Below are 17,937 nucleotides of genomic sequence, written 5' to 3'. Positions count from 1 at the left end.
TAAAATTCATTCCGAACATCATGATTATTTGTGTAACCTCAACTCCCAACCTTGTCCAATCCCACTTCCCAGTCACATCCCTACTTCACCATCTACATTTAACTTGTTATAATTCCCTTCAAAATATAACCACCATCACAGTACACATTAAATTTTTTGACACAGATCTTCAAACTCATTGCTAACTGTTAACCACGGAGTAAAACCATATTCAAACTCTTTAAAGCCAAATCTTTATAGATTTAAAGGATTACCTTTATAGGCAGTATAGTTTCTCTTTACAAACTTGGTTATTGTGATTAACAGATAGTAGGGAGTGTGATGTTTTCACCGTCAAAACGTTAATATTGATTTATTTAGAATTCAACCTTCTTCGAAACAACTCAATAAACCCAGGAAAAAAAACATACAAGGACATATTAGTTTTTCATATTTCTCTTATGAACTCAAGCAAATTAATCAGCATGTTTAACATAAAGTAACATATCCAAGACTAGCAGTTCGTTGCTCACGCAATGCACTGATAAAATATGAAATAAGTATAATCCAAATTTAAAATACAAATGCATTGATTGAGGAATTGATATGACGATAAATGACAGAATATGATTACGCGGGAAAATTATAAAATATTATTTTAAAAATAGGTAAGGTTTCACATGACAATAATAACAAACCCCATTCTTGAAAAAAAACATATACGCAAAATATTTCAATATCATATACATATACCCGAAAGCTTAATGGAACACATTGACAATTTATTTTATTTTTTTAAAAATGACAATTAATACATCCCTAATGTCAAAATGAATAAACAAATTCACATAGAAAACTCAGGTCTTTTTACAAAAATAATACATAAGAACATAATTTAAAATACACAAAATTAATACATCCCTAATATCATATTGATTTTACTGTGGGGACATTAATAATAATTTTTCATTATTTTCTTGTCTTTTGAAAATATTCCTCCGAGTCGGCAAGTAATATAAGAACATAATTTAAAATACATTCTAATTAAAACATTGTGGCTGTTTTGTGTTACCTCCTACCCAAACCCAACCTTGTCACATCCCTACTTCAGTCACATCCCTACTTCATCATCTACAATTTAAGTTTTATAATTCCTTTTGAAGTATCACCCCTATCACAGTACACATCAAATATTTTGACAGTGAAAACTTCATACACATTGCTATGTGTTAATCATGGAATAAACCACACTCAAACTCTCTTTTAAAACCAAACCTTCAGAGATTTAAAGGATTACCTTCAAACCCAGACAGCCAGTACAGTTTCTCTTTAGAACGTGATCATATGGCTTTATTAAATTTAACATAACAGGGAGCCTGAATTTTTCACTATCAAAACATTTATTTATCTAAAGTTCAACCTATTTTTAAGCAATTCAATTTACATTGAAAAAAAACATAGAGACATAGTTCATACATAAGTTTTTTACATTTATCCAATGAATTTTAACCAATTAATCAACATGTTTAACATAAAGAAACATGTAATATTAAAAGGATATGGAAAACAAAAATCATACAAAAAAACAAAGAAAATATATATCAGGAATTTCCTACATAATAATCAAAGATGAGTAGTATATGGATGAAAGAATTTCTTGCGTTATCCATAAAATGTGTGTGGGACTCTACGTATTGGACTGGCACACATCGAAAGTCAAAGTTGTTTTAGGGTGACAATATCATAGTACTTGACCGTAAAATATTTCATCCACAAATTTAAAAAAAACAATCCGCTACAATTCTTAAGAGGCTATAAGCTCGAAAGGAGACACCAAGCCCATAAAACTAGGTTTCTAGGTTAGATGAGCTTTTCTAGACTTGTCAGCCACACTACAATTTCTTGTTAGACGAGCTTTCTAGACTCAGTATTAAATGCATGCACCTTAATCCTGTGTATAATATAACACACTCCGCTTTATTAGATCAGACTCAGTGATAAGCCTACCAATTAATCCAGTGTATAATATAACACACTCCACTTTACTAGATCAGACTCGGTGGTAAGCCTTACCAAGTTGCTCCTTGCCGCTGTGCTGATACTCAATGGAAACACCGATATCAGACCATAAATCGAAAATGAGAGCCCAGGCATAAAGTACTAGCCTTTTAGGTTCAATCAATTTGGGATGATCACAATCTTTATTGCGTGATCAGATCAAGTATAAAGTTTAATGGAGTACGAACAATGTTAAGCATAGAATTTCATTTTTTCAGTCAGCACTTCAAATAATTAGTATTAGTATAGTACTTCTTTTCTCAATCAATAATGACCCCCAAAACCAGAATTCTCCACCGTGATCACATCACACTGAAAAAAAGGCTTAAAAAAATCCACTCACATGAAAACAAAAACAAAAGAAAAATAAATTTTGTGCATACTTATCATTGGGTGGCAGTAGTTCTTCAGCACGTTCTTGTTCTCTTTTGGACAAGGATAGACCCATCAAACATCTACGAAGTAATTTTTTAGATTTAATTACAAAACATGCGTCAAAAGAATGAACATAAACAATATAATTAAGAGACAAAAGGAATGAAAGGAAAAGCGGTCGGAAGAACTAATTACCGGCGCTTGAGCCTAAGAAGAGATTCACGCTCCTTAAGTTGAGATGCCAAAGCTTTAAAATCTTCCTTATGCCATCCTCTTTCAGTCAGTCCTTCAAAATTCTCCTCCATAGAGTCGAATTGTGAAGGAAGCTTAAAAAACAAAATTGCCGAAATAGGAGTTAGAAAAATTCCACGCAATTACCAATAGCAAATTTCCGCTAAGCTCAAGCAAAGTAAAATCAGCAACATTTAAATAAATACGAGCAGCATTATATTTAGTTTTATTGCTAACGCTGTGGCAGATAATCGGACCTAGGGTTTTCAAGTTCGGCATTCTGAAAACCTTTTTAAAGTATTTATAAAATATTATACACAAAATTATTATATAATATTTTAAATTGTTCCAAGAATAAATATGTCTCCGATTAAATAATTACTTATAAAACGTTTTTATAAAAGTGTTTTTTACAAAATATTTATTCGTAAAAACATTTTTATAAAAAAAAAATCGTAAATAATTGTCTAGTCGGAGCTATATTTATTCTTAAAAATATTGTTAAAATATTATGTAAAATTTTTGTATAAAATATTTTATAAATTCTTTCAAAAAATCTTTCAGAATCGTGACTTGAGACGAACCTGAAAACCCTAGGCGCAACCCTCGCCTGCGTGGCTTTACTTCCTCTCAATTTCCGACTGTTTGTTGTGCTAGGGTTCCGACAAAAGGAAGGCGGTACTCGAACTCTATAACACTTTCCGACCAAAGCCGACCTTTCACGTTGAGCCAGCCGCGAACCGAGTTTCTCCGGTGAACTTATGCCGCATGACATCGAAGAAAGAAGGGGGAAAATACTGCTCCACTAAGCAAAGCTTAACAATCAAGTCAAATTGCAGCTTATCTAACTTGGTTACATCTATAACCTTGCAACAAATATCTTTGAAGAAGAAACATAATCTTATGATGGCATATCAAACATGTTTTGGTAGTGCATCACGGATAAGTATTGGTAGGAAATACTGCATTAAGACATGACAATCATGAGATTTCAAGCCTGTCAACTTCAGCTCAGACATGCACACACGATTCTTCATGTTCGATGAGAAACCTTCAGGAACTTTTATATCCATAAACGACTGGCAGACTTGTAACTTTTCTTTTTTTGTGAATGAGCATGCGGCAGGAGGAAGATATGTTCTTTTTTCACAAAATTTAGGGGCCAATTCAGGCCTAACTCCCATTTTAACCATATCCAACCTAGCTGCCACATTGTCCTTAGTTTTTCCTTTAACATTCATCAGAGTATTAATGAGGTATTCGAAGACATTTTTCTCAGCGTGCATCACATCGAGACAATGCCTAACATGCAAGTGTTTCCAATAAGGAAGATTGAAAAAAATTGACTTATTTTTCCCACATTTTCTGAAATCTGTTGCTCCGAAATCTTTTTCTTCTTTACTGTCTTCCACATTATTCTCCTTTGCATTCATTTTTCTTTTACCATTCACACTAATATTCTTTCCAAACTCACACCATATGCTCGAAAGCTTTTCAAACAAGATAACTCCAGATAATGGTGCAAATGCTTCTCCATGTTCTTCCATGCCATTGAACTCCTTGTTTTGCCTCCGACAGGGATGAAACCATGGTAGGAATCGTCTATGACCAACAAAGGACATTTTCTTCTCATTTTCCAAATGCTTTGCATAAGTTGAAAAGGGATCGATTATGGTGTCCGGATGCGCAACAGAAGTTTCAAAAATATTTTTCTACAAGAAGAAAACCGAGCACCCCAACATATTGTGTGTAGCAAATACGAAAAACACAAAATGTCATACATATGGTGTTTTACGAAATTTACCTATCAATCACAAAGGATTGATGATGGCTCCAACTAAGTTGTTAAACAACTTAGCTCTTGAATGGCTAGACAATTTACAAGCTTCCTATGAACACTCCTTGCTCAAATATCAAGCCCACCACCAACAAAGAAGATCTTCTCTAATTTTGCACTAGAAAAATTAGAGGATTTTTCTTTTAAGAAGAGTATGTAATCCTCAACAATTGAAGAAGCAAAATGAAGGAGAATATGGGTGAATAGTTTCGGCCACCATGAGAGAGAGAATGGGTTGGAAGACTTTTCTTGGTGCTTGAAAAAGTTAAAGTGAGCATGTGCATGTCATGCCTTGGATATTGAAAAAGTAGCTTCCAACCCTTCACCTCTCATGCATGCAATTCTATTTGGGTTTGTAACAATTACAAAGCCCGTGGACTTTAATTTAAATGTCTCAAACAAATTTCAAACCAATTAAACCTTACTTGAATTACTCAAGCCACTAGTTGAATAATTATTTCCTATTGGGCTCTACAAGACCCAATATGATTTAATTAATTCAACACTTGAATTAATTTAATTATTTGGACTCTACTAGGTCCACTAGCGTTTAATTAATTCAACATTTGAATTAATTTAACTTAGTCCATAACAATGTTTATGAAAATCACAATTATTTCAAATACATTATTTATTTGAGCCATATTTTAAGTTAGGAACACTTCCATAAATTAAAAGTTACATTCCCCATAATTATCTTAAAGAAGTCTTACTTCTATTTTTCTTTGCGCTTATAAGCTCCTTTATAAGCCGTTCAACACATTGAACTACTTTCCTTCTCAACGGGATCTAGAAAGTTAGCACTTGTGTGGCCCTCAATGGTTCAATGATACAACTAGTTCTGGGTTCACATCTCAATGTGATTCGAGACTAAACATGTCCTTATATGAGCATACCCCAGTTGCTCCATTCTTATTTATCAACTCCTTGATAATAAGAACGTCGGAACTCAAGTCTGATAGTACCTAACTAATCATGTTAAACGCCTAGCAGCATCGCTTACATGATTCTCTAGGTATCAAATGATAGTGCCTGCAAGAACCAATCTATTATGGTTAGCATACAGTACGGTCCCTTCATCTCATATACCCCCACCGATTCGACAACTATTGGTATATCTAGAGCTGTCAAAGAATCGATACTATGTGTCATGTCGTAGTTGGATCGAATGTGTAATCTATGAAACTTCTTTCATAATTACCACCAACACTCTGATCAGAGATTTCAAACTACATACACATAGGATATCCATACCCAAAAGTAAGCGTTGAATCCCGGACTACAATGCATCGACTCCTATATGTTTCGACAGAACACCCAACCTTGCCACCTGATGACCCCATATGAGTAAGGATGGCAATGGGCCGGGGCGGGGGCGGGTTTGTCATTCCCATCCCCATCCCCGAATTACATTCCCACCCCATCACCGCTTTTTCGAACTTCGGGGATCAACTTCCTATCCTCGCCCCCATCCCCGTTTTAAAAATATTAATATGGCAAGACGATGACGGATTCGGAGATTTTCTCAAACCAAAGCTTATTATTATCTATTATTATTAGAGATAATATTAATATTAATATCAATATCAATATTAATAATAATATTACTATTAATATTTTAAAAAATATTACTATTATTATTATATTATTAATAATAATAATACTATTATTTTATTATTGATATTATTTTCGGGGCGGGTTCGGGGATTTGGGGGATGGGGATAGTAATCCCATACCCGTCCCGAACTACATCGGGGATTTAAAAAAATCCCCGAACCCGAACCCAACCCCGAAAAAATCGGGGATCCCCATCCCCGTTTCGGGTTTTCCCCGCGGGGCCCCAAACCCGTGGGAAAAATTGCCATCCCTATATATGAGTCCGTAAACAAGTCAAAGTACAATGCTAGCATGGAGAGTCTCAATGTTGTCTCGGGTCATAAGGACTAATGGTGTACAACCATAAACTAGGACGTTTCCACTCGATAAGTGAGAACCACTTGGAAAGTCCTTTATAGAGGGTTGTTCAGTGCACTCTACAAGGAGCACCTATCTGTATGCTCGGACATCACAATGTCCCGTACCAATGAAACATGGTACTCACATCGCAGACACTAGCCTCAAACTCGAGCGGCCTATATCCTTCTTAGCGGCGGCTGAATCGACTAGGAACTGTTTAGAATATACAGTATTCCAATTATGAGTTTCATGATACTCATCAAATGAGCATCACATACTCTTTCTACTATTTGTATATTTAAGGATTTTATCTATGCAACTAGCATGTGTGTATAGATAAAGATGTGCCAAAGCAATAATTTCAAATATTATTAAAATAAAGATTGTTTATACATAGAGATTCAATGTGAACCATCGGTCAACACTTGGCTCGACGAGCACCTACTCTAACAATCTCTCACTTGCACTAGAGCCAACTACCCATATGCTTCAAACCCATCGATTCACGATGCTTCTCGAATAGTGGTCCAGGTAAAGGCTTAGTTAGTGGATCAGCAACATTATCTGCGGAGCCGACTTTGTCAATCGACACTTCTCCTCTTTCCACAATCTCTCGGAGATGTGGTACTTTCTCAATACATGTTTGGATTTCTGATGAGACCTTTGCTCCTTCGCCTGAGCAATGGCTCCCGTGTTGTCACAAAACATCGGGACAGGAGCAACTCCATCAGGAATGACGCCCAAATTTTGGACGAAATTCCTTATCCAAACAGCCTTCTTTGCTGCAGCTGATGCATCAATGTATTCGGCCTCAGTGGTAGAATCCACAGTACTATCTTGCTTGGAACTCTTCCAAGAGACAGCAACACCATTGAGCATGAATATGAACCCAGAGGTTGACTTCGAGTCATCGATATCGCTTTGGAAGCTAGAGTCGATATAGCCTTCCAATTTCAGTTCTCCACTCCCATAGACCAAGAACAACTTATTGATCCTTCTCAAATACTTGAGGAAGTCTTTCACAGCTTTCCAGTGTGGAAGACCAGGGTTCGATTGATATCTACTCACTACAATTAGTGCAAAAGCCACGGTAAGACGTGTAGATATCATCTCATACATGATGCTATCAATTGCAGATGCATAAGCAATGCTTGTCATCGCCCCTATCTCTGCATCAGTCGTGGGAGACATAGACTTGGATAGGGGCACGCCATGACACATTGGTATATGTCCTCTCTTGGACTCATCGACCGAGAACCGCTTCACGATGGTATCAATGTATGTGGACTGGGTGAGATCAAGTAATCTTCTTGATCTATCTCTATAGATTTGTATTCCCAACACAAAAGATGCTTCACCTAAGTCCTGCATCGAGAACTTACTCGCTAACCATATTTTAGTTGATTGCAACATCCCTACATCATTCCCAATGAGTAGAATGTCATCAACATAAAGCACCAGGAATGTCACAGCACTCCAACTGACCTTCTTATACACACAGGGTTTCTCAGGATTCTTAGTAAGACCAAACTCTTTGATTGTACTATCGAATCTGAGGTTCCAACTCCTAGATGCCTGCTTTAGCCCATAAATAGATCTCTGAAGTTTGCATACCATATGCTCACTTCCAATAGATGTAAACCCTTCAGGTTGAGACATGTAAATCTCTTCTTTAATATCCCCATTAAGAAAGGCTGTCTTTACATCCATCTGCCATATCTCATAGTCGTACCATGCAGCTATGGCTAGCAAAATCCTTATAAACTTGAACATTGCAACTGGAGAAAATATTTCCTCAAAGTCAACTCCTTGTCTTTGAGTATAGCCTTTTCCTACCAATCGTGCCTTGAAGGTCAATACCTTCCCATCCGCCCCAAGTTTTCTCTTGTAAATTCATTTACACCTTATGGGAACAGTTTCTTCAGGTGGATCCACAAGATTCCACACTTGGTTCGAATGCATGGAATTAATCTCAGATTCCATAGCTTCAAGCCACTTGGATGAATCGGCATTAGATAACGCTTCCTTGAAGGTCCTTAGATCGCATACATGGTTAGGCTCATCATGGCCCTCTTCAAGAAGCAGACCATACCTCATAGGTGGTCTCGAGACTCTCTCGGATCTTCTAGGAGCTTGTATCTCCGCTCTTGGCTCTTCGGGTGTGGGTTCTACAATTGTGGGTGTCTCTCGAACCTCTTCGAGTTCTATCATCTCCCCTTTTATATCCAATAAAAATTCTTTTTCCAAAAAAGTTGCATTCCTAGAAACAAACATCTTTGTTTATTGGGGATGATAGAAATAATATCCAACTGAATTCCTTGGATATCCCACAAAGTAACATAAAATGGATCGACTATCCAATTTATCTCTCACTACCTGCTTAACATAAGCAGGACATCCCCATATTCTAAGATAAAAATATTTGGGAGGCTTACCCATCCATATCTCATATGGTGTCTTATCAACTGCCTTTGAATGGTCATTGTTCAACAACAGTGCCGCTGTCTCAAGCGCATATCCCCAAAAGGATGGCGGCAACTCCGTGAACCCCATCATAGACCGAACCATGTCCATCAAAATCCGTTTACGACGTTCTGAAACACCATTTAACTGCAGTGTAGCAGGCGGAGTCCACTGCGAGAGAATCTCATTCTCCCTAAGATACTCTTGGAACTCGGCACTCAAATACTCACCACCTTGATCCGATCGAAATGACTTGATGCTTCGTCCCAATTGTTTTTCTACTTCATTTCTGAATTTTTTGCACCTTTCAAAGGCTTCATATTTGTATTTCATCAAATACACATACCTATATCTCGAAAATTCATCGGCAAATGTGATGAAGTAGGCATGTCTATGCTTAGTGGTGATGCTAAGCGGACCGCACACATCGGTATGGATTAAATCCAATAACCCTTTGGCTCGCTCCACATGGCCCTTGAAGGGAATTTTGGTCATCTTTCTTTTTAGACAGGATTCACAAGTCGGGAGAGAATTAATATCAGACATATCAAACATGCCTACTCCCACTAGCTTGTTAATCCTTCTTAGGGAAATATGTCCTAATCGAGCATGCCATAATTGTGCCGAATTTAGAGTATCTTGTTTTCGTTTGTTTGTTGTTGTTGTTATTGTTTGGACATTGTTTAGTGGAATATCTTTCAATTTTAAGTTGTAGAGATCGTTTTCAAGTTCACCGGTACCAATCAAACATTCATTCTTGTAAATGTTGCAAAAACATTTGCTAAATAGTCAAGAATATCCATCTTTGTCAAGCATAGAAATCAAACATTAAAATTGAAAGATATTCTCAATCAAACAGTCATTCTTGTAAATGTTGCAAACACATTTGCTAAATAGACAAGAATATCCATCTTTGTCAAGCATAGAAATAGAAATAATGTTTTTCACCAAATCAGGTACAAACAAAACATCTCTTAAAATTAACTTAAAATCATTGTTTAAAAGCAAGTAAACATCTCTAATAGCCTTGGTAGCAACTCTTGCCTCATTGCCCATCCTCAAGAAGGTCTCACCTTCCCTTAGTCTCATACTTCTTCCTATCACCTGCAAATCATTATAGAGATGTGAGCCACAGATGGTATCCAATACCCAAGAAGTAGAGTTAATTGAAATGTTTACTTCAACATAGAACATACCATTTCCAGAACCTTTTTGGGCAAGATATTCTCTGCAGTTACGCCTCCAATGTCCACGCTTCTTGCAATGATGACAGATGTCAATAGTCTTGTCAGTCTTAACTGGTATGGCTACCACAGCGAGACTCGGAGATTGCCTCTTCAAGGGCTCGTTCTTCTTGGGACGTTGGAAAGAATGCTTCTTTCCCTTCCCATGTGGACCAGTCTTCGTACCAGATGAACAACCCACATAAAGAACCGACTTCTCTTTCTTGATGGTGGCTTCAAACGTAACAAGCATATTCACCAACTCCTCAAGTGTAGGCTCCAGCTTGTTCATGTTGAAATTCACCACAAAAGGATCAAATGAGCTCGACAGTGACAAGAGCAACACGTCAGTGGTAAACTCTGATGGCAACATAAGGTCCATGCCAACGAGCTTGTCCACAAGCCCAATCAACTTTAGGCCATGCTCATGGACCGAAGCCCATTCTCGCATTCGTAAAATGATCATCTCCTTGACGGTAGCATGCCTAAGATGCCGTGTTTTCTCACCAAAGAGCTCCTTGAGATGCAAATAAATGTCAGCAGCACTCTTTGCATCCTCAAAACGTCTATGCAGCTCATCATTCATAGAAGCATGCATATAGCACTTTGCTTGCAAGTCATGGTCACACCAATCCTTGTAAGTCTACAATTCCTCAGGAGTGTAGCTAGTCGGAGCCTCAACAGGGGACGACTCAGTCAGTGTATATGCTATCCTTTCCGAATTCAAGACGATTTTCAGATTTTTTAGCCAATTGAGGTAATTAGGTCCAGTTAAAACGTGTTTTTCGAGTATTGCAGATAACGGATTGCGAATCGAAGACATTATCAAATTTGTACTGAAAAGTAAAACAGATAAATGTTAATGACTATTTTAAATTATTTAGTAAGATATAAATTATGGACTTTTACTTCATAAATTTTCGCTCTCACTATTTTTGACATTTTTCACTACCCTCTAGTGAAAACGAGAAACTCCTTTCCTCAGTAGGTACGTAAGGTCCAATTAGAAAATTATGATCCCGAATAATATCAGCTAATCATAATTCTTAAAATGTAGTTGCTAATTGTATCTCCATGCAACCCTTTATGTAAACTTTTGTCTCACGTTTGATTAGGACCCAATAATATGACGTCGTGCATCTTTACGTGTCAAGCCTTACCCATCGATTTTGAACCTTAATGGACGGTCGCCATGAGTTCCATCAATAATATGAGTGAATAGTTTCGGCCACCATGAGGGAGAGAAGGGGGAAGACTTTTTTTTGTGCTTGAAAAAGTTAAAGTGAGCATGTGCATGTCATGCCTTGGATATTGAAAAAGTAGCCTCCAACCCTTCACCTCTCATGCATGCAATTCTATTTGGGCTTGTAACAATTATAAAGCTCATGAACTTTAATTTAAATGTCTTAAACAAATTTGAGACCAATTAAACCTTACTTGAATTACTCAAGTCCACTAGTTGAATAATTATTTCCATTGGGCTCTACAAGACCCAATATGATTTAATTAATTCAACACTTGAATTAATTTAATTATTTGGACTCTACTAGGTCCACTAGTGTTTAATTAATTCAACATTTGAATTAACTTAATTTAGTCCATAACAATGTTTATGAAAATCACAATTTTCAAATACATTATTTATTTGAGCCATCTTTTAATTTATGAACACTTACATGAATTAAAAATTACATTCCCCATAATTCTCTTATAGAAGTCATACTTCTATTTTTCTTTGCGTTTATAAACTTTTTATAAGTCGTTCAATATATTGAACTATTTTCCTTCTCAACGGGATTTAGAAAGTTAGCACTTGTGTGTTCCTCAATGGTTCAATGATGCAACTAACCGTGGGTTCACATCTCAATGTGATTCGGGACTAAACATATCCTTATATGAGTATACCCAAGTTTCTCCATTCTTATTTATCAACTCCTTGATAATAAGAACGTCAGAACTCAAGTCTGATAGTACCCAACCAATCATGTTAAACGCTTAGCAGCATCGCTTACATGATTCTCTAGGTATCAAATGATAGTGCCTGCAAGAACCAATCTATTATGATTAGCGTACAGTACGGTCTTTTCATCTCATATATCCCGACCGATTCGACAACTATGGATATATCGAGAGATGTCAAAGAATCGATACTATTTGTCATGTCGTAGTTGGATCGATGGTGTAATCTATGAAACTTCTTTCATAATTACCACAAATACTCTGATCAGAGATTTCAAACTACATACACATAGGATATCCATACCCGAAGGTAAGCGGTGAATCACGGACTACAATGCATCGACTCCTATATGTTTCGACAGAACACCCAACCTTGCCACCAGATGACTCCATATGAGTCGGTAAACAAGTCAAAGTTCAATGTTAGCATATAGAGTCTCAATGTTGTCTCGAGTCATAAGGACTAATGGTGTACAACCATAAACTAGGACGTTTCCACTCGATAAGTGAGAACCACTTAGAAAGTCTTTTATGGAGGGTTGTTCAGTGCACTCTACAAGGAGCATCTATCTGCATACTCGGACATCACAATGTGTCCTACCAATGAAACATGGTACTCACATCGCAGACACTAGTCTCAAACTCGAGCGGCCTATATCCTTTTTATGGCGACTGAATCGACTAGGAACTGTTTAGAATATACAGTATTCCAAATATGAGTTTCATGATACTCATCAAATGAGCATCTCATATTCTTTCTATTATTTGTATATTCAAAGACTTTATCTATGCAACTAGCATGTGTATACAGATAAAGATGTGCCAAAGCAATAATTTCAAATATTATTAAAATAATTATTGTTTATACATAGAGTTTCAATATGAATCCCCGGCCAATACTTGGCTCGACGGGTGACGGGCACCTACTCTAACATATGTATGTTCTTTGCATACTGGACATGCATAATAACTATGTGTAGTACAAACATTAAGGTTTCCGTAGGCAGAAAAGTCATTGATTGTCCACAATAAGACTGCTTTAAGAGTGAAAAATTGTCTTTGATAAGCATCATAGATGCCATCAACTCCTTCCCGTAATCGTTGCAGATCTTCAATTAGCACCTCGAGGTAGACATCTAAATCTTTTTCTGGCTGTTTAGGTCCTGAAATGAGCATAGTTACCATGATGAATTTCCTCTTCATACACATATTTGGAGGCGGATTATAGGTGGCCAACATGATTGGCCAGCAGCATTACTGACTACTAAGGTTGCTATAAGGATTAATGACATCAGCTAGCTGCAAGTGCTAGGCGAAGATTTCTTGGCTCACTTTCGAAGTCAGGCCACATATGATCCACCAACTTCCAAGATGGTGAATCAGATGGATGACGTAACTGACCAGCAACTCGTATGGTTTCTGCATGCCATGTTAAATTTTTTGAGGTCTCTAAAAATTTAAACATGCGCTTAAATCTTGGTATGGGAGTGAAACACCACACCATCTTAGCAGGAACACCTTTTTTCTCAATGCTCTTCTTGGTTAGCTTCCACCTCGGCAATCCACATTTAGGGAAATTTTAACGGTCTTTATATTGCTTCCTATAATGGAAGCAATCATTGGAACAAGCATGAATCTTTTCATGACTCAACGCCAAACAACTCAATGTCTTTTTTACATCATACATTTTGGATGGTAGATTGTGATTATCTGGCAACATATCCCCAACATCCATTAGTAGATCTGAAAATAGAGCATCACTCATCCAATGCCTTGCTTTGGTATTGTACAGTTTCACAAGTGCACTCAACTTTGTGTAACGTTTACATCCATTGTACAACGGTTTCTGTGCTTTCTCCAAAAATTTCATAAACACTTCTGGATTTTCTGTATAATTATCATATGCTGTCTCACACATATTAACGGTTTCAAAGTTGTCATGATAATTATCAATTGGCTCTTGGTTGGTACTCAAATTTACTCTATCATTTTCGGCAGACTCACCATGCCAAATCCAATTAACATAATTTTGACTAAAACCATGGAAATAAAGATGCTCTCGAATAAACTTAACCGGTGCTTTTTTAAGATTTATACATTTGCAACAAGGACAATGAATTAAATTGGGATCGATATGGGGATATTGTAAACAACCTTTAATGAACTGTTCCACACCCTCCTCGTATTGTTTGGACCTTCTATCCGAGTGAAGCCAGAATTTATCCATTTCAATATAGCAAAATCCCGAAAAATGTAACAATAAATTTTTGTATTATTTATCGCTAGATGGTTTTCTTCAAACTGCTTCAAGGACTCTAACTTTCTTCAATATGGATTTGAACAAAACCTGAAAATATTACAGTAAATAAAAAAAAGTTGTACAATAAAACTGTATAAACTATATAATCCAACACTTAGGAGATCATAGAAATCAGAAACGATAAAGCCATATAACTCTTTGTTTTTCAAGTATATTAACATGTCACTTCCTTTCAAGTATATTAACAAATCAAAACCAATGTTTTAAAGACAAAAGTAATCAGTCACAACAAAATGGACAATTAAGTTCACTCAAATCAATCAAACATGTAACTTTTTCAAATTTCATGTATATTTTTTTATCCCCTTCCCACAAAGACACTGTGACCGACCCGTATTTACTCGCAAGCATGGCATATATCTGCAGTGAAAATCCAGAAAAAGAAGACATTTATCAGCTAAGAGTGATCCTACTTCAAGTTATCATTGGCAGATCTATAGATTCTCAAACTGAAATAGATGACCTGAAATTTCAGGTAATATAACTTTCGCTCCGAAATTTTTGTTCCATTTCCCTCATACTTCATCTAGCGTTTCTTAAATTTCTGAGCTACAGCTTGAGAGGAGCTTAGCCGAATCACCGTCAAAACTACGCGACATGATCGACCCCTCCATACATGGAACGTTTGCGTACGAGTCACTGAAAACAATGGAGCAGATCACCTTAAACTGCCTGTGTAAAGACCCAAGCGTGCGCCCATAGAGGATTTTCTTTGGCATATACAGTACTCGGTTCAAGTTCAAGATGGGTGTACAAATAGTGGAAATCTCAGCGGAAACCATAGTGGAAATCTCAGCGGAAACCTTAGTGGAAATCTTAGCATAAAGTTGTAAACTGATGCTGCAGTATTAGTAATTAGTTTTTATCCTGTTTCTTACATCATAAAATGAATGTCTTATAATTTATGAATCAAATTATTCAATGGCTAACTAAAAATGGACTTGAAAAGATAAAACATTGGTATTAATAGACAGAAGCCTGAAGATTACAAAATAACTATACAGAACAAATACCGTAATTCAATTCATGTAAAAACAGTATCTCTTTATTCAAAGAAATAATCAGTCACATAAAATAGAAAAAAGAAATCAGAAAGGCTTTAATTAATTTCATTAATGTTACCAAATTTTAATAGAATGATAATCTAATATCATAATACTACTTATAAGAAAACAAAAAATTAACATCTCAAAATACTCAATTTTCAAGTATAAAAAAGAACTAATAAAAACCTTCCAAATGAAAGATACAAGGGAAACTACCAGAAACCTTCAAATCCCCAACATCGAATTGTCTTTGCCTTACTATATTGTGTATTCAGTAAAGAAAATAATCAATATTAAACTTTTGTTAAATGATGTAAAAATTCTAGATTAAAAAAAATAAATGGGTCAGTCTGGCATGTATGTTTGCATTAGCCAAGAAAGCTGCTAAATATGTTTGCTGTAAATCCATATGGTGAGTATTAGTGTTTGGTATTTGTCATATCAAGCAATTTTCATGTCCATGTATTATTATGTGATTTTTTAGGATAATGATTGAATGAATTGTTGAATGCAATGAATTAAGGTTTTAAAATTTTGACAAATCTGAAAATAATCTTCTAAATAGCTTGTTAAAGACGATTGAACTTACTTAAGCTTAGAGAATTTATCATATCTTCTTGTTTGAATACGAATCTGGAAAGAAAGTTACACTCATCAATTATGTCAGTAAAATACCTTTTATATGAGAAACCTTGCTAGAGATGACAGCTGTGTCGGTTCTTTTTTGTGATCATGCAATTGTGTGCTGAACTGAATCCTAATTTTATCACTTGTGCAGTTTATCTTGGAGCAGCTATGTAATTTGATATGCCCTTCGAAGACAGAGCCTGTGTATCTTTTGATACTAAACAAGGCACATACTCAGGAGGAATTTATAAGGGGTCAATGACCAAGAATCCTTACTCTCAGTGGATGCCATGGAACCAGCTGAGGGCATTCTGTTAATTGTGGAAGGTCTTACATTGGAAGCAAATGAGAGCGATAATATCAGTGTCACACCAGGAGTTCTAACAGTCTCCAGTGAAGATTCTGCTAGCAGTGAACAAGCTAAGAAAATAGTCAGCATGTTTCTGGAGCGATTGTCTCATCCTTCAGGACTTAAAAAGTGGAGCAAACAGCAGAGGAACACTGAAATGGTTGCAAGAATTTTGCCATACTTGACTTATGGAGAACCTGCAGCTATGGAAGTTCTCATCCAGCACTTTGACCCATATTTACAGGACTGGAGTGAATTGGACAGGTTACAAAAGCAATATGAAGATAACATGAAGGATGAAAAAATAGCTCAGCTTGCTGCCAAACAAAAATTTGCTTTGGAGAATTTTGTGAGAGCCTCGGAATCACTTAAAACAAGTGATTCCATGAATACTGGTTGGTTTAATTAATTTGCTATAAATTCAATTCATTACATTTACACTATTTCGGTTTGGTCTGTAATGAATTTGCCCATCCTATGTCCAATATATGTGTGATTGAATTCTTCTTGTAAACAATCTGGTGAACTATGTAACAAATCAGTTCCATTTACGTGTTTGATGCGCACTGGTAATTAAGCTCCATTTTTGTTTTCAATAAAGAAACATATCAGTGAAACAAAAAAATCAGCAAAACAGTCACGGGAATCTCATCCGAAGCGAGCTAAAGTGGCTGGAAAATAGGTGAAACACATAGGCTTCAAATCCTTACTCAATACAACACAAACAACAAAGAATCGAACGCAAATCTCACCTGAATCGAAGGTAAATCTCGTACAGACAACTTCGATTTCTACTCGATTCAGTACAGAAAAGAGGCGCAGGGGCTTGGGGAAAAACTTCCTGAGCTCGACGTCGACGCTTCTTGTCCGGTGTTCTGGGCGGCGCTCGCCGGAAAATGTCGTGGTGAGGGAGAAAGCAACGGGAGTAGGGTTGGGTTCTTCTTTCTTTCACGTGAGGGGCGGGAATGAATTGTGGGGGACGGGTTTTGCTGCTTTAATTCCTTTTTTTTTTGTTTTAATTAATTTTTTTTTATGGTTTTTTACAAAGTTTTTTCAAATCCGTTGTCGTAATTATTAAAAAACACGCTCGACAATGGTTTTTTAAAACATTGTCTTTCACATCTAAAACACGACAGTTTTTGTAAAAAATGAGGATCTTGATGGATTAATAGATAATTTAAGGAAAATTAATTAAAATTATGGTTCATTTTTTTACTTTACTAAATATAATTTTTAATTTTTTTAACTTTTTACTTCATCAAAACTATTCTGTCGAAGTAAAATGTTACAAAAATTAGAAGAAGTAAAATGTTACAAAAATTAGAAGTAAAGTCCATGTCTTTTAAATTGTGAAGTAAAAAATAATGTTTTACTTCGCCGGTATTATTACCGAAGTTGATTGGTATATAATACTTCATAATTAATAATCGTCGAAGTAACTAGTGGCGAAATAAAAACCAAAAATTTTACTAGTGTCACCATTAAAAAAACATCTAGTTACATTTAGTAATCTC

The 17,937-nt window shown here is 36.1% G+C and overlaps 1 protein-coding gene and 1 long non-coding RNA gene across 2 annotated transcripts; one reads left to right on the top strand and one right to left on the bottom strand.

Annotated features, from left to right (window-relative positions):
* Positions 1–3,415: 3,415 nt before the first annotated feature.
* LOC140989505 (uncharacterized) lies at positions 3,416–17,379 on the bottom strand. Its single transcript, XM_073458712.1, has 3 exons — positions 17,176–17,379; positions 13,009–14,428; positions 3,416–4,286 (listed from the first exon to the last, which is right to left on the bottom strand). Exons 2-3 carry the CDS (start codon positions 13,318–13,320, stop codon positions 3,558–3,560), a joined length of 1,041 nt encoding a protein of 346 aa, XP_073314813.1. The 5' UTR covers positions 13,321–14,428; positions 17,176–17,379; the 3' UTR covers positions 3,416–3,557.
* LOC140989506 (uncharacterized) lies at positions 14,593–17,180 on the top strand. The gene is made up of 3 exons (XR_012177499.1): positions 14,593–14,669; positions 14,768–14,876; positions 14,957–17,180. It is a non-coding gene; the product is annotated as an uncharacterized lncRNA (long non-coding RNA).
* Positions 17,380–17,937: the final 558 nt, after the last annotated feature.

This window comes from Primulina huaijiensis, chromosome 12, assembly GCF_012295235.1.
Source record: "Primulina huaijiensis isolate GDHJ02 chromosome 12, ASM1229523v2, whole genome shotgun sequence".
NCBI lineage: Eukaryota > Viridiplantae > Streptophyta > Magnoliopsida > Lamiales > Gesneriaceae > Primulina > Primulina huaijiensis.
Note: the sequence above shows the minus strand (reverse complement) of the source record. Positions and strands in the feature narration are given on the sequence as shown.

Bases quoted from the DNA above. Each gene is read 5' to 3' on its own strand.
- LOC140989505 (XM_073458712.1), bottom strand. From the start codon at position 13,320: ATGTTGGCCACCTATAATCCGCCTCCAAATATGTGTATGAAGAGGAAA. The intron at 4,287-13,008 runs GTAGGTGCCCGT...ACTTATGCAAAG, and splicing joins AAGAACATACATATGTTAGA to CATTTGGAAAATGAGAAGAA.